Here is a 16073-nt window from a genome sequence, read left to right as displayed (position 1 = left end):
GAGTCGTTAATTTCAACGGAGACTTAAATTAGGTCTATTTTTCTTATAAAAACAAGATGAATCCGTGAAACGTGATAGTCTTGTTTAAAAAGGATTCGTTCTTGTGTTTTGATCTTAAAAAAGTCCATGATAAGCCGTTAAAGTCAAAAGGACATAATAATAGTGATGTGTTGGAAAGACGAACATGGTCGGCTATTTTATCTTCATAAGGAACATTCAGATAAGTATCTTTGAATTGCCAAATATATGCAAGATATAAGTCAATAAGGTGGAGAACAATCTTTTATTTTAAATTTGACCAATCCACTGAACTTTGATATAACATGTGGTAATTTTGTTCGTCGACAAAGTCGTATAATTGATACTGGTTATCTCGATCAAATCTTCACAAACTGAACAATTTTACATGTGATCACAATACGACATGGTATCTGATTTAAGTGGAAAAGAACATGAAAAAATGTAAAAGTTTGAAATCTAAAATACAAAAATTTAATTTATGATATCAATATAATGAAAAGTATGTGATACAAAAGGTTGAATGTAATTCTAATTTTTTTAATACATTGTTCATTTGTTTTTGATTCCTAGTATTTTAATTTATTACACTTAAAGTGAATATGATTATTGAGTTGGTAACTAGGTAAAGCTAAATATTTGACTTGAAATTCTGATATGATATAATTTTAAATAAAATAAAATTCTTAATTTGTAATTCTTTTCAAATATAACTTACGATATGTATCTGTCTACATAGAGACACGTCGTAGAAGCAAATCTATCCCAAACTGAAATTACACTGAAACTCCCACGCTCACTTCCGCAAGAGAGAAACTTGCCTCTCCAGTTTTAGTTTTGGTTTGAGATGTCAGTCATGATCCCTACACCTCTGCAGCCTTTACTCCCTTCCTTCATGAGATGCCGGTTGATCCCCAGAGCTGCTCCATGTAGAGATAATAACCCATGGCGCAACAGACCTTGAGGGACAGGACCTGCCTACCGACTGCTGGCCTCATGCCCACATGCCTCAGCACAGGTGGGCAATCATCCAACCAGTTACAGGGTGACGTGTGGTCAGTAATTACGAACTCCGAGTTGTCGTCGTAGGTTTTCCATGACCGTGTTACACCACTCATTTGCATCAACTAGGGATGTGTCAGAAGCCGATTATAGATGTATGAAAATCGGCGAAATTGACATATCGGCATCGGTATCGGAATCGTGAAAATCCAAAATTTAAACCGGTACAGATAATACTAGAGTTTTACCTTCTAATGAGTTTTATATTCTAGTTTTGTAAGATTTATTGAAAATTTGGTTATGATTCGTCATTATTGTAGGAGTTTTGTAATAAAATTATTGCAAACTCTCATTCAGAGGATCAACGTAACTTTAAATCGGAAATAAAACAGTACATTGCTGAACCAGGATCTGCTGTTGTATTGGAAATTCAAAAATGAGTATTCAAACCTGAAGCAAGTGCTGAGAAAATACTTGACCATACCTGCTGCATCAGTATTCAGTGATTGAGATTTGCGATAAGAGAAGAAGTGCTTCCAAATCTCGAATTTCTGAAGTTGAATCTGGCAGAACAGGAATTCATTTTGCATGTCAAAGAACTGCTTGTGTACTAATGTTAAATCTCTAGATTCACATAACCTTTTGTAGATGCAAATGTACATTCGCATCTCTTGAGAATATATATGTATATACATATGATATGCAATAGAAATGTACATACCAAATTTATTTTTGTCATGAAGAAAATAACATCCTATTTCTGTTTAATAATCTTATGTATCTGAATCGGTTGAATATCGGCATCGGTATCAGTTCCAAAAATTATTGGTGAGTACATCGGCATCGGTAAATTTTCAGCTTCGTCACATCCCTAGTATCAACCCAATCTCCTCGTGTTGGTGAATGGCCACTGGTATCATACACTGGGCGAAATCTCAGGAGAAAAGTTGTTACGCTTCCCCCAGGAGACTCGAAACTGCAAGTGTTCCGTAACCAGAGCCCAAAGTCTGATACCTTAGACTGCACGATCACGGTGCGGGACTTCATATAGGTATAGTATCAGGAAAATTCCGACTGGACCACCGCTCCACGACACGCTATTCCCTAGTCCTCTTTTTGTACCTTTTCCATCAATCTGAAACTGGCTGTTACTTTGATGCCATTTTTTACCTGACACGTAATTGCAGTCTCTGTGTGTAAGTAATGCCTTTTGTACTTTCAGGATCCGGGACAATAAGGAAGGAGACAGAATGGCTATTCTCGCTGCATTAGTTTGTCGTACTTTCCGTGACCATACCATGGTCTTTGTACCAATAAAGCATCAGGTGCACAAAATTCGTATTCAGCTAGGATTACTTGGATTGAAGGTAATACTTAATACATATTTAATACATATTACCTTAAAAAACATTATGGCCAGTGTAAAAAAATCTGCCCGTGCATTTATAACTTGCATATTTAAATTATTTTAGAAAAGGAAATTTATTGGCCTTTTAAAAAATGTGAATGCATCAAAATGCAGCCTTTTGTATTAACATGTATAAGGTGAACATGTCATACAGTCCGGCCAAGGAAGACGAAACTACTTGGAAAGGACGATTCCAAACGCGAGAGAGGGAAGCAGGGAGAAGCACTCGCCGAACTACCCTGTGGTATTTCGCTTGTGTGGGTTTGCTTGTTGTGTTTATTACTGCTTTCTGTGTTGTGTTTGTGATGGCTCTTACATGGCAACAAACAGTTTGCACATTCTACAAAACACCCTCGTTTTGCTAGAAAATGTCACAAGCCATTCAGTTACTACATTTATACTTACAATACTATATAGAACAGTATTATTATTATTAAATACTATCCTGATGAATGGTGTGTACATTTGTGCTAATTATAATATTTACTAAGAAGATCAATTTAATTGAATGATCTAAAATAAAGCTACTGGTTTACAAACAAGTGTATCTACTAATGTGACGATATGAAAACTTTCCTGATATTTTCTGTTTGCTGATATAGTATATGACTGGCTTACCTAACCCTTACATAATTCGTAAACATCTCTGTATGTATTTTGGCGGCGATGTGAAACTTCATTGCTGTTTCTACAACAGATGATTTTCAAGGAACCCGCTTCCTGTCCAAAGCTCAATGTCCTGTCAATGGGTACCTGGAGGCAGAGGTAAAGGTGGCCAGAGCATGTAGCTGATCACGTTATGACCAATCAGCATTGGGCATACATGCCCACACACAAATAACCACAGACTATAACCTAAGTGCAAGGGCCATCAGGTTAGCATCAGAAAAAGCTTGTGAGAGCTATTTTCCTAAAAACCTATACCCCCCCCCCCCCCAATTAGAATCATGGGTAATGTTTACAAACCATTTGTTACACTCGTGAGATGGGTAGAAGTGCTTTATTTATAAAGAAACAACAATTTTTAGGCTGACAGTGGCCATCTTGAATACCAAAAACCATGTGCTCCAAATCACATATTTATTAAATCCTTTATCTTTTATTGAAAATCAAAGATAACACTTACCCATAGGTAAAATAATGCCTAATTTACGAAAAGTAAATTCAGTTGCAATTATCTGGCATAATTAAGCCAGAAAAGGTGAAAAAATACTTTTGTTTACACTTTTAAAGCAATTGATAACTCTGCCATCTGGTGGGAGAAATTGGAACTCCCACAGACAAGGAAAAAGTCTCAGATGACTCCAGCTGGCCAATGAGAAGTCTTCAAAGCTGTGACGTCAAAGAGGGGACTATCAGATGGCGTTTTATGATCTGAGCTTGTCGAGCAAGCTCACTTGTATTCCAGACCCACCTGAGAGCAGGTCAGATGTGAAGTTGCTGGCAAAAATCAGTGCGTTAATGGCAGTGTGTGCCGTTAACAAAGGATTCACAAGGGAAACAGGGATCTAAGGTCCAGATATAGTAAATATGGACCTAAGTGTGTGTGACAAAGTGGGATATTTTGTCCAAGACAGCATCTAAGGATCCCAGTGCAAATTTCGGCAATGTATCGAGTTTTATGTCCCTCATCAAAAGTGAAAGTCCAGACCACATGGTTGGCAAAACTGACATCCATGGAACATGAGTCAATGTCCATGTTGTTTTCAGCCATCCATACAAAAAAAGCCAGGAAAGATCACCCATCACTTCCCAACTGCCTTTATCGCTCCAAGGAAACATGAAGTTCCTAATTTTTAGTGGTGGCCAGGTGTCGGGATGTGGCTATTGAGTGTAAAATAGTGTGTGTGGCCCCCAGGTATGAAAGATATAATGTCCAATAGGCTGATATGTAAGTACAGAATCCTTTTGTATATCTGTTTTGTGTGTTTTATGTACAGTGAAATGTTCACGTTTGGTGGTGGCTATGCCACACGCGGTGTTCTTTGTGAATAAATGTGTCGTTCCAAGATGCATGACCTGTTATCATTGCAGTGAATCATAAGACTACCAAAGCCGCCTCTAGCTACCATTTCTGAAATTTAGGCTAAAGTTCGTCTGTTGCTTAACAGGTCTCTCAAGGGATACCTGTTATTATACGGAACACCACACGTGGAATAGGGTCTGCGTGTGGCCGCGTACAGCGTGGCTCTCTCTTTCTTTTCTCTTTCCGACTAAGTGTTGTTTTTGGTTATTTTTAAAGAAGTCTCTTTCCAACTAAGCAAAACCAACCAAACCATCAATAATATAGTATAAAGTAAAAAAAGAAAAGAACTCATTTCCTTAAAAAGGAACAAACTGATCTCTCTTTATACTCTCGAAAACTATCCCATCAAAAATGTTTCCTATCAAAAAGATCTTGGGTGTTATCATCGATGAAAAGCTAAACTTCAATGATCACATTACATATACTACTAAACGAGCCATGTGTCTCCTTGGTATTCTGTACAGGTTCCCTGAAATCCAAAACCAATCAGCCATTAGCATAGTTTTCAAATCCTTTATCTCTTCCGTTCTTGAATACTGCTCCCCCATCTGGAATATGGCTTCTAAAACTAATCTTTCCAGGATTGATTCTGTCCTCAGCTTTTTCCTCGCAATTGCTCGCCATAGAATTCCTTCTCTCAGACACCTCCATAAAACAGATATTATGTCTATTTTGAAGATCCAGTCACCACACACTTGTCACAAACTAGCAGACATGAAATTTTTGCATAAAATCATTAATGGCAAAATTAAAACTGAATTCCTTGTCAACCAATTTCATCTACGAGCACCCGAACGGCCAACCCGCAACTTAAAGCTCTTTCACATTCCCGCTACAAGGCTCTCTCTCCTATCTAGTCTCTTTACTATAGGCTCCCCCACTTATATAATAACCTGCCTGTAAATACTGATATTTTCTTGTCAGAACACAGTTTCCGACAATCGCTAAGAATGTATGTTTAACAATTTCTTTTTTTCGTCAGCCATCTTCTATTGTCTTGTTTTGTTATTGTTATTTTTATTGTTTTTATTTTCTTGTTGCTACAGTTTCAGTATAAAATGGTCTTTCAGTACTGTATCTGAAACTTTAATGAAATAAATAAAAAGTCAAAGTACAAAAAACTTTATTCCCCCTTATAACGTCACCTCCAAAATGGCCGAGATCAAGAATGGCTGGGGCGCTACTCCCACATCTCCTAAATTACCCTTCATGTCACGGTGCTATATGCACAGGGAACTTTACCTTTTAATATGAACAACTAAATTGTTAAAATGTTAAATAATTGAACAAGTATTAGAATCAGAATATCTATATTCAAATTTTTCCATTAAAATGCACATCATTGCCTAGTAAATTTATATCAACCAAGTAATTAAGTTTGTTCTTATAGTTCCAGCTTTATTCACATCTAACAGTTATGATATTTAATTTTCAGGTTGGAGAGCTTCACGGGAATTTGACGCAACCTCAACGAATGGATGCTCTGACAAGATTCAAGAATGAGGAATTGGATGTTCTGGTAGCTACAGATGTTGCTGCTAGAGGATTGGACATAAGGGGTGTTAAGACTGTGAGTAGCATTTTACTAAGAAGAACAAAAGGAATCAGTTTGTAACTAAAAAAAATGCATAAAATTGCTTGTGTATTTTTTGGCACAGTATATTTACATTTTTTTTCCTTTCTGATCAACCTTTTCTGTATGTAGTCCATAGAAAGAATGCCAAGCTGCATATCAAAAGAACTGGTTGTGACAAAAGACTGCCTGCATAGTTTTATTAGAAGTTTTCGTGATCTAATTCTGTTTCAAAAGGTTAACAGTCTCATCGATTTAGGGCTTTAATTTTTTATATGGTGTATTGGAGAATTTCCCGATTATGCTTTGTTATTTCACCCTGATTGCACATGACCCTCTCTGAACCTAAAGTATTCTAGTAAGTTCATCTGTCATTTACATAACGAATCAGACAACCAGCATATAGGCATATCGGTTTATCAGTAAACTTACCGATTATCTTACTGATGTGATATATCGAAAAATATCTCATAATTTAGTGCAAATTTCAGCCATTTTGTTGTAATTTTTATTGATAATCTGGATGCCCTACTTTCTAAAAAAGTAAATGTCTAACTTTTCAACTTCTTTTGCACTGCAGTCACCTCGAAACACACATTTATTATGGAGATCAATGAAAATTTCAGGGTCTTCAAGGACCATTTCTAATTTTATATCGGATCGGTAGAATATCGGTTATTGGTATCGGTACTTTATCGGTGTCGGCCAAAATTTCATATCGGCCCATCCCTACTATTTACTAGTATTCAAACTACAAGTGGAAAGGGATATTGAGCAAAATATTATCAGCTTGCATGGTTATTTAGAGCTGAATGATAATGACACTTATTTATAGTTTAACATGATGTTTTTTTGTATATTATTCTGCAGAAAATACTTTTGCCTTGTGAAAGTGAAGTGTAAGTATAAGTGAACCTTTTCAATAATAGTCAAACCAATTAAGGCCTGCTCATTATCAAAAGTTCATTTTCTTTATATTTACTTCCAAGAAGGTAACAAGAGAGGACAGAAATGAAAAACAAAATGTGAGTGTCGTGAATTTCATCTGTTGCATTTCACATACTGCAGCAAAGTGCCAACATGGCTTCAGCCAGTCCCATCAATAAAATAAAACTTTCGTGCAGGTTTCGCTTCAGCATCATCAGTCAAATAATCACCATAATCAAAGGGTTACAAGTTTGATCTTGTTATAAGCATATTGCACAGTGGTTCATATCCCATATCCCCAGTCCTAATTAGCCAATCTGATCATAAGATGGTCTTGAGATAAATTTTTACTTTGACATAAAATTAAAATATCTTATCTACTTTATTTTTGATTTATCAGAAATCATTGTAAATTATTCTAAAATTATTAAAATACATAGGAAACGATTGTCATAGTAATTGCAATTTCTAACTTTAATACAATTTCAGTTTCCATGGATATAGAAACAATTCTTCTTTTTGTTTCTCCTGGAACTTGTTTTCATGGAAACTTATATTGAAATTAATCATAGAATTTTCTCAATAATAAATGTTTCATTTATGTGTAGAAATATGCCTCTGCTGAAACAAGTGCATGAATCAGCAGAGGTATATTTTCTCACTGACAAAAAATGAATAAGGAAATTGATGTTTAGGAAGAGTGAGTATTTTTCTTATGGTAATTGAGTAAGTACATAAGAAATTAGTTTTCTTCTTTTTTTTTTTTAATGTCACGTTGTTTAATTTACCCAAGAAATGATGACATTATTAATATTAATATTTTTTGGGATGACAAAAGAACCTAAAAATGTGTATGTATTTTGTTTTCAGGTTATTAACTATATTGCCCCACGAACCCTAGAACATTACATCCACAGGGTAGGCCGAACAGCAAGAGCAGGGCGTGCGGGTGTGTCCGTCTCCCTTGTGAGTGATAAGGACAGGTGGTTAGTGAAGGAAGTCATGAAATGCACAAAGAACCCCATTAAGAGGAGACTTGTGGCCCAAGGTAAGAGGAAGATTTAATATTGCATTAGATTGTATTTTTGATGTCGAGTGTCACTTTTCTTCCACATTTGGCTGATCGCAATGATGAAGGCTGGGATTTGAACCTAGGACCTCCAGCGATGAAATTGACCTTAATAGACTTCAACGTAATCACAAAACTATTGATAATATCTACAGGGTGGTGCATATTGTATCTACCAATAGAAGGTGGCCGCGATGGCTCAGTCGGTAATGCATCTGACTACCATGCTAAAGGTCCCGGGTTCGATCCCCGGCCGGTTGAAATCCAGGAACTTTTCTAACGATGGAAGCGGCCCCGGCGCCCACCCAGCGTTGAATAACATGGGTACCTGAGGGAAACCCTGGGGCGGTCAGGGGCATGATGCTGATCACATCACCCCCACTCACGACCGGATCAAGAAAGTGTAGGGCATTACCCCCACACCCCCTATACGCCTTCATGGTGTAGTGCTATGCACAGGGGAACACTTTACCTTTTTAATAGAAGTTGGCAACCTTGTCGGAATGCAGGTGTGCATGTGCAGAAGTTTCCCATGCTTAGGCAGCTGCAAGTCTCGCAATTAGTCAGCCGTGGATCATTGGCCGGTTCAGACACGAATCGAGGCAGTAGAGGCATTCATCTGAACAGGTCCCATTCAGGAGACACAGTAGGTACTGCACTGGGAAGCATCAGGGTGCTAGAGAATCCTCCTCCTTTGACCTGAAAACTTCTGTTTCTGCATGCTGCCATTGGCTCTCTATTGTGTGACCCATCGTATCATGTTGGGGCACTCTGGCACTGGTTGATGACTACACTCATCGGGCCTTCGTCGCAGTGTCTTCTAAATGGGACCCATTCGGATGAACGCCTCTACTGCCATGATTCGTGTCTGAACCGGCCAACGTTCCATGGCAGGCTAATTGCGACTTGCAGCTGCCTAAGCATGGGATACTTCTGCGCCTGCGCACCTGCATTCTGCCAGGGTTGCCAACTTATATTGGTAGATACAATATGCGCCACCCTAGATAACAGCAAAAGCAAGCCACACGAAAATTCACGTCATTCCTCTAGAAGGAATTCTAGGCTCATGTAATTTTTCAGATTTTGGAATATGATAGTGGTTTTTCGAAAGGACAGGAAAAAGTTGCTCTGGCATCAGCCAAAGGACCAGCCTAGCCTTAAGAAAGATGTCTTTACTTGTGTGGCCGCAAATTACACCCAGAGATGTGATTTTATAAAAACCTGAGTCTCACACAAAGGCTGAGCTTGTAACGACAAACAATCGGCCTTTCTTCCAATTTGCCTTTCAAGTAGATCTTACAATTTAATGGTGAATGACTTTACTATTGCTCATAACATCCAGATACATGCAGTTCCTTGTGGCGTATTCTCTCTGCTGTGTCCTGGTCAACTATCTGCAGCGAATATGAGTTTCTCAGCTAAAGTTTATACTCTTCAATATAAAATAGATTACTCTATTTTAAGTACTTTACATGCTCTAAAGAAGATTGGGATGTACATAAGTTTTAAGTCTAAGATTGCATAAAAAAAAGGTAAAGTGCTCCCCTGTGCATAGCACCATGCCATGAAGGCGTATAGGGGGTGTGGGGGTAACGTTGATCACAATGACTAACGTAATGAGTGTAGTCTAAGATTGCATAAATGGTTATAACCCATTACTCGATACAAATATAGGCATGTAGAAATCCTCTTAATGTAATACATAACACAATGTATAGTAGGGATAGGACCGATTAATCGGTACTCTATTGATATCGGCCGATATAGGCATATCGGTGTATTGGTAAAATTACCGATTATTTTACCGATCCGATATATCGATAAATATCTTATAATTTAGTGCAAAATTCTGCCATTTTGTTGTAATTTTTATGGGTAATCTCCATGCCCTACTTTCTGAAAAAGTAAATGTCTAAATATTCAACTTCTTTTGCATTGCAATCAGCTCGAAACACACATTTATTACAGAGATCAATGAAAATTTCAGGGTCTTCAAGGACCATTTCTAATTTTATATCAGATGGGTAGAATTTTGGTATCGGTAAATTTTGTATCGGTACTGTATCGGTGTCGGCCAAAATTTCATATTAGCACATCTCTAATGTATAGTAAACCAAAGAGATAACAAAGAAATGTACAATATGATACACAATAAAAGAAGAAGTAAAATTTTCTTTCATGACAGGGTACAGCAGTAGTATATTTAAATGATGGCATCATCATAAATAAGCAGCCCCCGTGGCAGAGTGGTTAGCACATCGCGATATGATGCCAGGTGTTCCGGGTTCAAATCCTGGCTTGGGCATGGACATTTGTGAGTATCCATTCATCAATTTCATCACTCATCCTCATCTTCGCAAATTAACCAAAAGTGGCACAAGAAGCGAAGTAAAATAAAGCAATTCAATCAATCAATCATCGTAAATAAATAAAATCCCAAATTTGATTTTAAAGTAATCCTTATTACAGAAAATAAAAATATTGAAATAGCCCATTCTTAACCTTCACCTATGTGGAATGCAAGGTAGTGAAAACTGTGTTTCCCAGACTTCATCAGTACTGCATGCAGAAAATCGATATTTAAAATAAATGTTAGATGGAGGGCTCGAAAAAAGCTATTGTAACAAGAAAATTTCTTGGTAATTCTCTTCAAGTTCAGTCACAGAAGAAATAATTTGTTCCTTTTAATAGGATAATAAATCAAAGTACTTCATTATTTCCAAAACTGATAGCTATGCATATCTTTTCATTCTTTTTTTTAAAAAAATACATGCATCTAAGTGAAGGTATTTACTTACGCAGTGAACACCCAGTTTAATATTTTTCCACATTATACCTTCAAACTTCATGACCAAGCCGACCTCTGTGGTGGAGTGGTTATCACTGCTTGCTACGACACCAGGGGTTCGAAGCCCAGCCTTCATCCGTTTCATCATCACTCATCCTCAACTTTGCGATTAGCTAAAAGTGGCACAAATGCGAAGTAAAATAAGCCAAATCAGTCAGTCAACTTACCATACCAATATTGAAGAACTTTATTATAAACTAAATTTAGATTCATTTGTGTAGTTTATTCTTGTTTAAGAAAAAAAAGAAGTATTTTTCTATGCTAGGATTTTGTATAACATACAGTCTAATTAGTCTGTTGAAAGGGGGTGTGATTGTAATAAACTTTACATAACAACATACAACTCTGTATAAAAATTTATTTCGCATTTTGCAATTGATTCCCCATAATTTTGTGACAAAATATGCCAGGAAAATGTACTGATTTCTTTTAGAAAACCAAAAATTGACATTACAGTTTGTAAACTCATGTTGTGAATCTGTCCCAAAATAATAACAATAATAAGATGAAAGTCCCTAATGATTCTTTATCATATCTGATTGTACGGACTCATATAAGTTTTTTCATATGAATTTTTATTTTCAGTGCATATATATTAGGGATGGGCCGATATGAAATTTTGTCCGATACCAATAAAGTACCAATATAAAATTTACCGATACCGATAACCGATATTCTACCGATCAGATATAAAATTAGATATGGTACTTGAAGAACATGAAATGTTCCTTGATCTCCTTAACAAATGTGTATTTCGAGGTGACTGCAGTGCAAAAGAAGTTGAATATTTAGACAATTACTTTTTTAGAAAGTAAGGCATCGAGATTGTCCATAAAAATTACAACAAAATGGCAGAATTTTGCACTAAATTATAAGATATTTATCATATATCGGATCGGTAAAATAATCGGTAATTTTAGCGATAAACCGATACACCGATATGCCTGTATCGGCCGATACCGATAGAGTACCGATTAATCGGTCCCATCCCTAATATATATTGAAGTTTCTGATAGAAATAATACATTTTGGGTGGAGATTTTTAGTGCCTAATGTAATCAGGGTGAATTGTTTTAAATCATGATTGAAATCAGGTGAATTTTTTAAAAAAAATAACTCATTTAAATCACTCTAAATAAATAATTTATAGAATAATGTACATAAGGATTTTGTAGATACCAGAAACACTTGTTGGTTAAAGTACGTACATTACTCTCGTAATCCTTTAATGGTGATTATTAGGTTCCAAGATAGGAAAATAAAGGAAATAAAATATATGTACTCGGGTGACCTTCCACATAGTACACCCAATTGTCAACCTCACTTCCGCATAGTACACCCTAGACTACATTTTGCAGACTAACAAGGTTCTGGCGACTGGCACTATAGCCAGAATAATTTTGTGTCTGTTTTCCTGTTTTGTTTTGTTTTTCCTTGTGTGTGCCGAGTGCACCTGTACAGCCTCAGCTTTTAACGAAAGTCAGAATATTTTAAAATTTTAGTAACACGACACTGAAATTATGCTATTTTAGTTATGGTAAAGGGCTGGACCCCGTATAATGTGACGGGTGCAAATTATGCTTAGTGCTGATGCACCCAAAATTTTAAATTCAAATTCAAAATTCAAAAATATATGTACTGATGGTGTAAAGCTCATATGAAAGGAAATGTAAATACAGGATTTCTCTTGATTTAAAATTCAATAACTGTATGGGCAAAAATAGCAAACATTTTGTGTAGAAAAATATACAAAATACTAGTCATGTTAAACCATAAACAATGTCAATATCATTAAACTGTAAATAAACATGGCAGCTGATATTTTTCGAACTATCATTAAAAAAATCTCCAAAATTCAGGTACAAAGACTAAAAATAATTAACTAACTAACTCTCTAGCCTTCTTAAACCCGAAGGTTCATGGCTGCAGCAACACAGGCCTTCCATCTGTCCCTATCTTGTGCAAGATCTATATACTCTTTTCCATCCCTACCGATTTCCCTTAGGTCCATCTCGACGTTGTCCCTCCATCTTCGTCTTGGCCTTCCTACTGGTCTCTTACCATCAGGTTTCCCAACAAGAATCCTGTAAACTCCTCTTTCCTCTCCCATTCGTGCCACATGGCCTGCCCACCTAAGTCTTCTTGATTTAATTATTCTAATAATGTCTGGACATGAATACAAATTATGTAGTTCTAAATTATGTAACCTTCTCCACTCACCTGTCTCCTCATCCCTTTTAGGTCCAAATATTTTCCTAAGGATCCTATTTTCAAATACTCTCAATTTATGTTCCTCTTTCAATGTAAGGGACCAAGTTTCACACCCATATAATACTACAGGCAAAATTACTGTTTTGTATATTTTAACTTTTAGTTTCTTAGATATTAAACGAGAAGACAAAAGTTTATGAAGAGAGAAGTAACATGCATTTCCTGAATTAAGCCTACTTTTTATTTCCTCTTTAATATAATTTTCATTTGTTAATATTACTCCTAAGTATTTGAATTTGGAAACTGTTTCAAACGAGTTGTTATCAATAATTAGATTTTGATTATTATCTAACACTTGGTTTCGGCCTGTAAGCATATATTTAGTTTTCTCTTTGTTAACTTCCAAACCTATCTCTTTAGCAGTTTTGAAAAATATTTTAGCATTATTCTTAATTGTATTCACATCATCCCCCAGTAAGTCTACATCATCTGCATATGCTAACAACTGAGTCACACCATTTAATTTTAGTCCTTCTTTAGTTTCGTTTACCTTCCTAACAGCATATTCTAAGGCAAAATTAAAGAGCAATGGAGATAATGCATCTCCTTGTTTTAACCCATCATGAATTGTAAATTTGTCAGACATATTAATACCCACACGAATTTTACTTTCTGTTTCACTGGTGCATACTTTTATCATACTAACAAGCTTCTTAGGTATTCCAAAGTCTACTAATATATTATATAATTTATCTCTTTTGACCGAATCATATGCTTTTTTGAAATCAACGAATAGCTGATGGACATTTTGATTATATTCCCACTTTTTTTCGAGTGTCTGTCTGATGTGAAAAATTTGATCTGTAGTTGATCTGTTGCGTTTAAATCCACGTTGATAATCACCTATAATTTCATTAGCATATGGGGTTAGTCTTGTTAAAAGAATGTTAGATAATATTTTATATGTTGTTGAGAGTAGAGAAATTCCACGGTAATTATTGCAGTTCATTTTATCACCTTTTTTAAACACAGGAACAATTATGGATTCTTTCCACTGTTGAGGGATTTCTTCTTTATTCCATATTAAACAGATTAATTTATGAATTTGACATATTAATGAATTTCCACCATATTTAATTAACTCAGCTGGTATTAAATCAATGCCAGGTGCTTTGTTATTCTTTAGCCTTTTAATAGCATCTTTAACTTCAGTCAAGTTAGGTTCTGGAACTAAAGGTTCTGCTGTGTGGACTTCATTTACTTCTGATTTATCTCCTACATGGACATTTAAAAGGTCATTAAAGTAGTTCTTCCATCTATTTAGAATATCGCTTGGGTCAGCTAGAAAATCACCGTCTTTATCTTTTATCAAGTTTACTTTAGGTTGCCACCCCTTTCTAAACTCATTTACACCTTTATATAAATCTCTGATATTTTTATTTTTGCTGTTTGTTTCAATTTCGTTAATTTTGCTTTTCAAGTAATCTCTTTTTTTACTTCTAAACGTGCGGTTAACTTCTCGCTTTATTCTATTATAATTGTTTAGATTTGTATCATCAGAGTTATTTAACCACCTAAGTCTAGCCTGATTTCTTATTTCTATTAGATTATGACATTCATTATCAAACCATGGCTTACTTTTTCTCGGTTTATGGTATCCTATACTTTCTTTAGCTGCTGATTCTATTGCATTACGTATGTGCTCCCAATTCTTATTTACGTCCGTTTCATTTATATTTTCATCATCATTTAAATCCTGCAAAACCTCAAATCTATTTGACAGTTTAATTTGGTAATCTTTCTTAATTCTTTCATCAGCAAACTTTCCTGTATCAAATTTTATAACTTTTAGATTTTGTTGCTTATGATTTATCACTGAGAGTCTTTCTCTTAATTTAGCAATTACTAAGTAATGGTCACTGGCACAGTCAGCACCTCTATGTGTACGAACGTCAATTATACTAGTATGCCTTCTCTTATCAATGAGAATATGATCTATCTGATTATGAGTTTTACCATCTGGAGAAGACCAGGTATATTTATGGATATCTTTATGTTTAAAAGTGGTACTTTTCACAATTAAATTCTTTGAGGTTGCAAAAGTAATCAATCTTATACCATTATCATTACTTAATTCATGAAGACTTTCTTTACCAATCGTGGGTTTAAATGTCTCTTCTTTGCCAATCTGTGCATTACAATCACCTAACAGAATTTTCATATCATACTGAGAAAATTTATCAAAGACCTGTTCTAACTCTGTATAAAAATCATCTTTAGTATTATCATCTTTATCTTCCGTTGGTGCATGTATGTTTATTAAAATAATTTTACACCACCTACCCTGTAAAACTGCATATGATATCCTATCATTAATAAATTCTACTGTTTTAAGAGCAGAGATAATTCTATTATTTATGAAAAAGGCTGTTCCAAAATTATGATTTTCAGTACCACCATAGAAAAAAGTATAATTTTTAGTTTTACAATTCCCTTCTCCTGGCCACCTAACTTCCTGGACAGCTACTACATCTAATTTATACTTAACTATCTCATTAACTGTACACTGAAATGCCCCAGGCCGGTAAAGGCTCAGAACATTCCAGGTGCCTAATTTAATATCCTTATTCCTAACGTAGATCTTATCCTTAGTCCAGGGACCTCCCAAAGTAGTCCCCACCCGGAGATCCGAACGGGGGACTATTTTACCTCCGGAATATTTTACCTTGGGAACATCCATGGCCTTATATTGCTGTTTCTTTACATGTCTTTTTACAGTGCAGAGTTGTCAGCTCTACGCCTAACCCCCAATATGAATGGAGGAACTACTACAGAAGACAAACACAAACACATTAGAGAGCACAACTACTACACAAGACATACACAAACACATCACAACTATAACACAATATAAACACAAACACACCACAACTACTACACAAGACAAACACAAACAAATTACTACTACACAAAACAAACATACTAGACAGC

At 35.7% G+C, this 16073-nt stretch overlaps 1 protein-coding gene across 1 annotated transcript in view; it reads left to right on the top strand.

Moving 5' to 3' along the window:
• Positions 1-16073, top strand: part of Rs1 (Dead-box helicase Rs1) — an 88889-nt gene that overhangs the window by 57548 nt on the left and 15268 nt on the right. The window contains exons 8-10 of the mRNA XM_083112926.1: positions 2243-2387; positions 5890-6024; positions 7825-8002. Coding sequence (XP_082969052.1) covers positions 2243-2387; positions 5890-6024; positions 7825-8002 — 458 coding nt within the window. The remainder of the gene's footprint in view (positions 1-2242; positions 2388-5889; positions 6025-7824; positions 8003-16073) is intronic.

Source organism: Lepisma saccharinum, chromosome 27 (assembly GCF_977018435.1).
Source record: "Lepisma saccharinum chromosome 27, izLepSacc3.1, whole genome shotgun sequence".
NCBI lineage: Eukaryota > Metazoa > Arthropoda > Insecta > Zygentoma > Lepismatidae > Lepisma > Lepisma saccharinum.
This window is presented reverse-complemented; position numbering and strand designations above follow the sequence as displayed.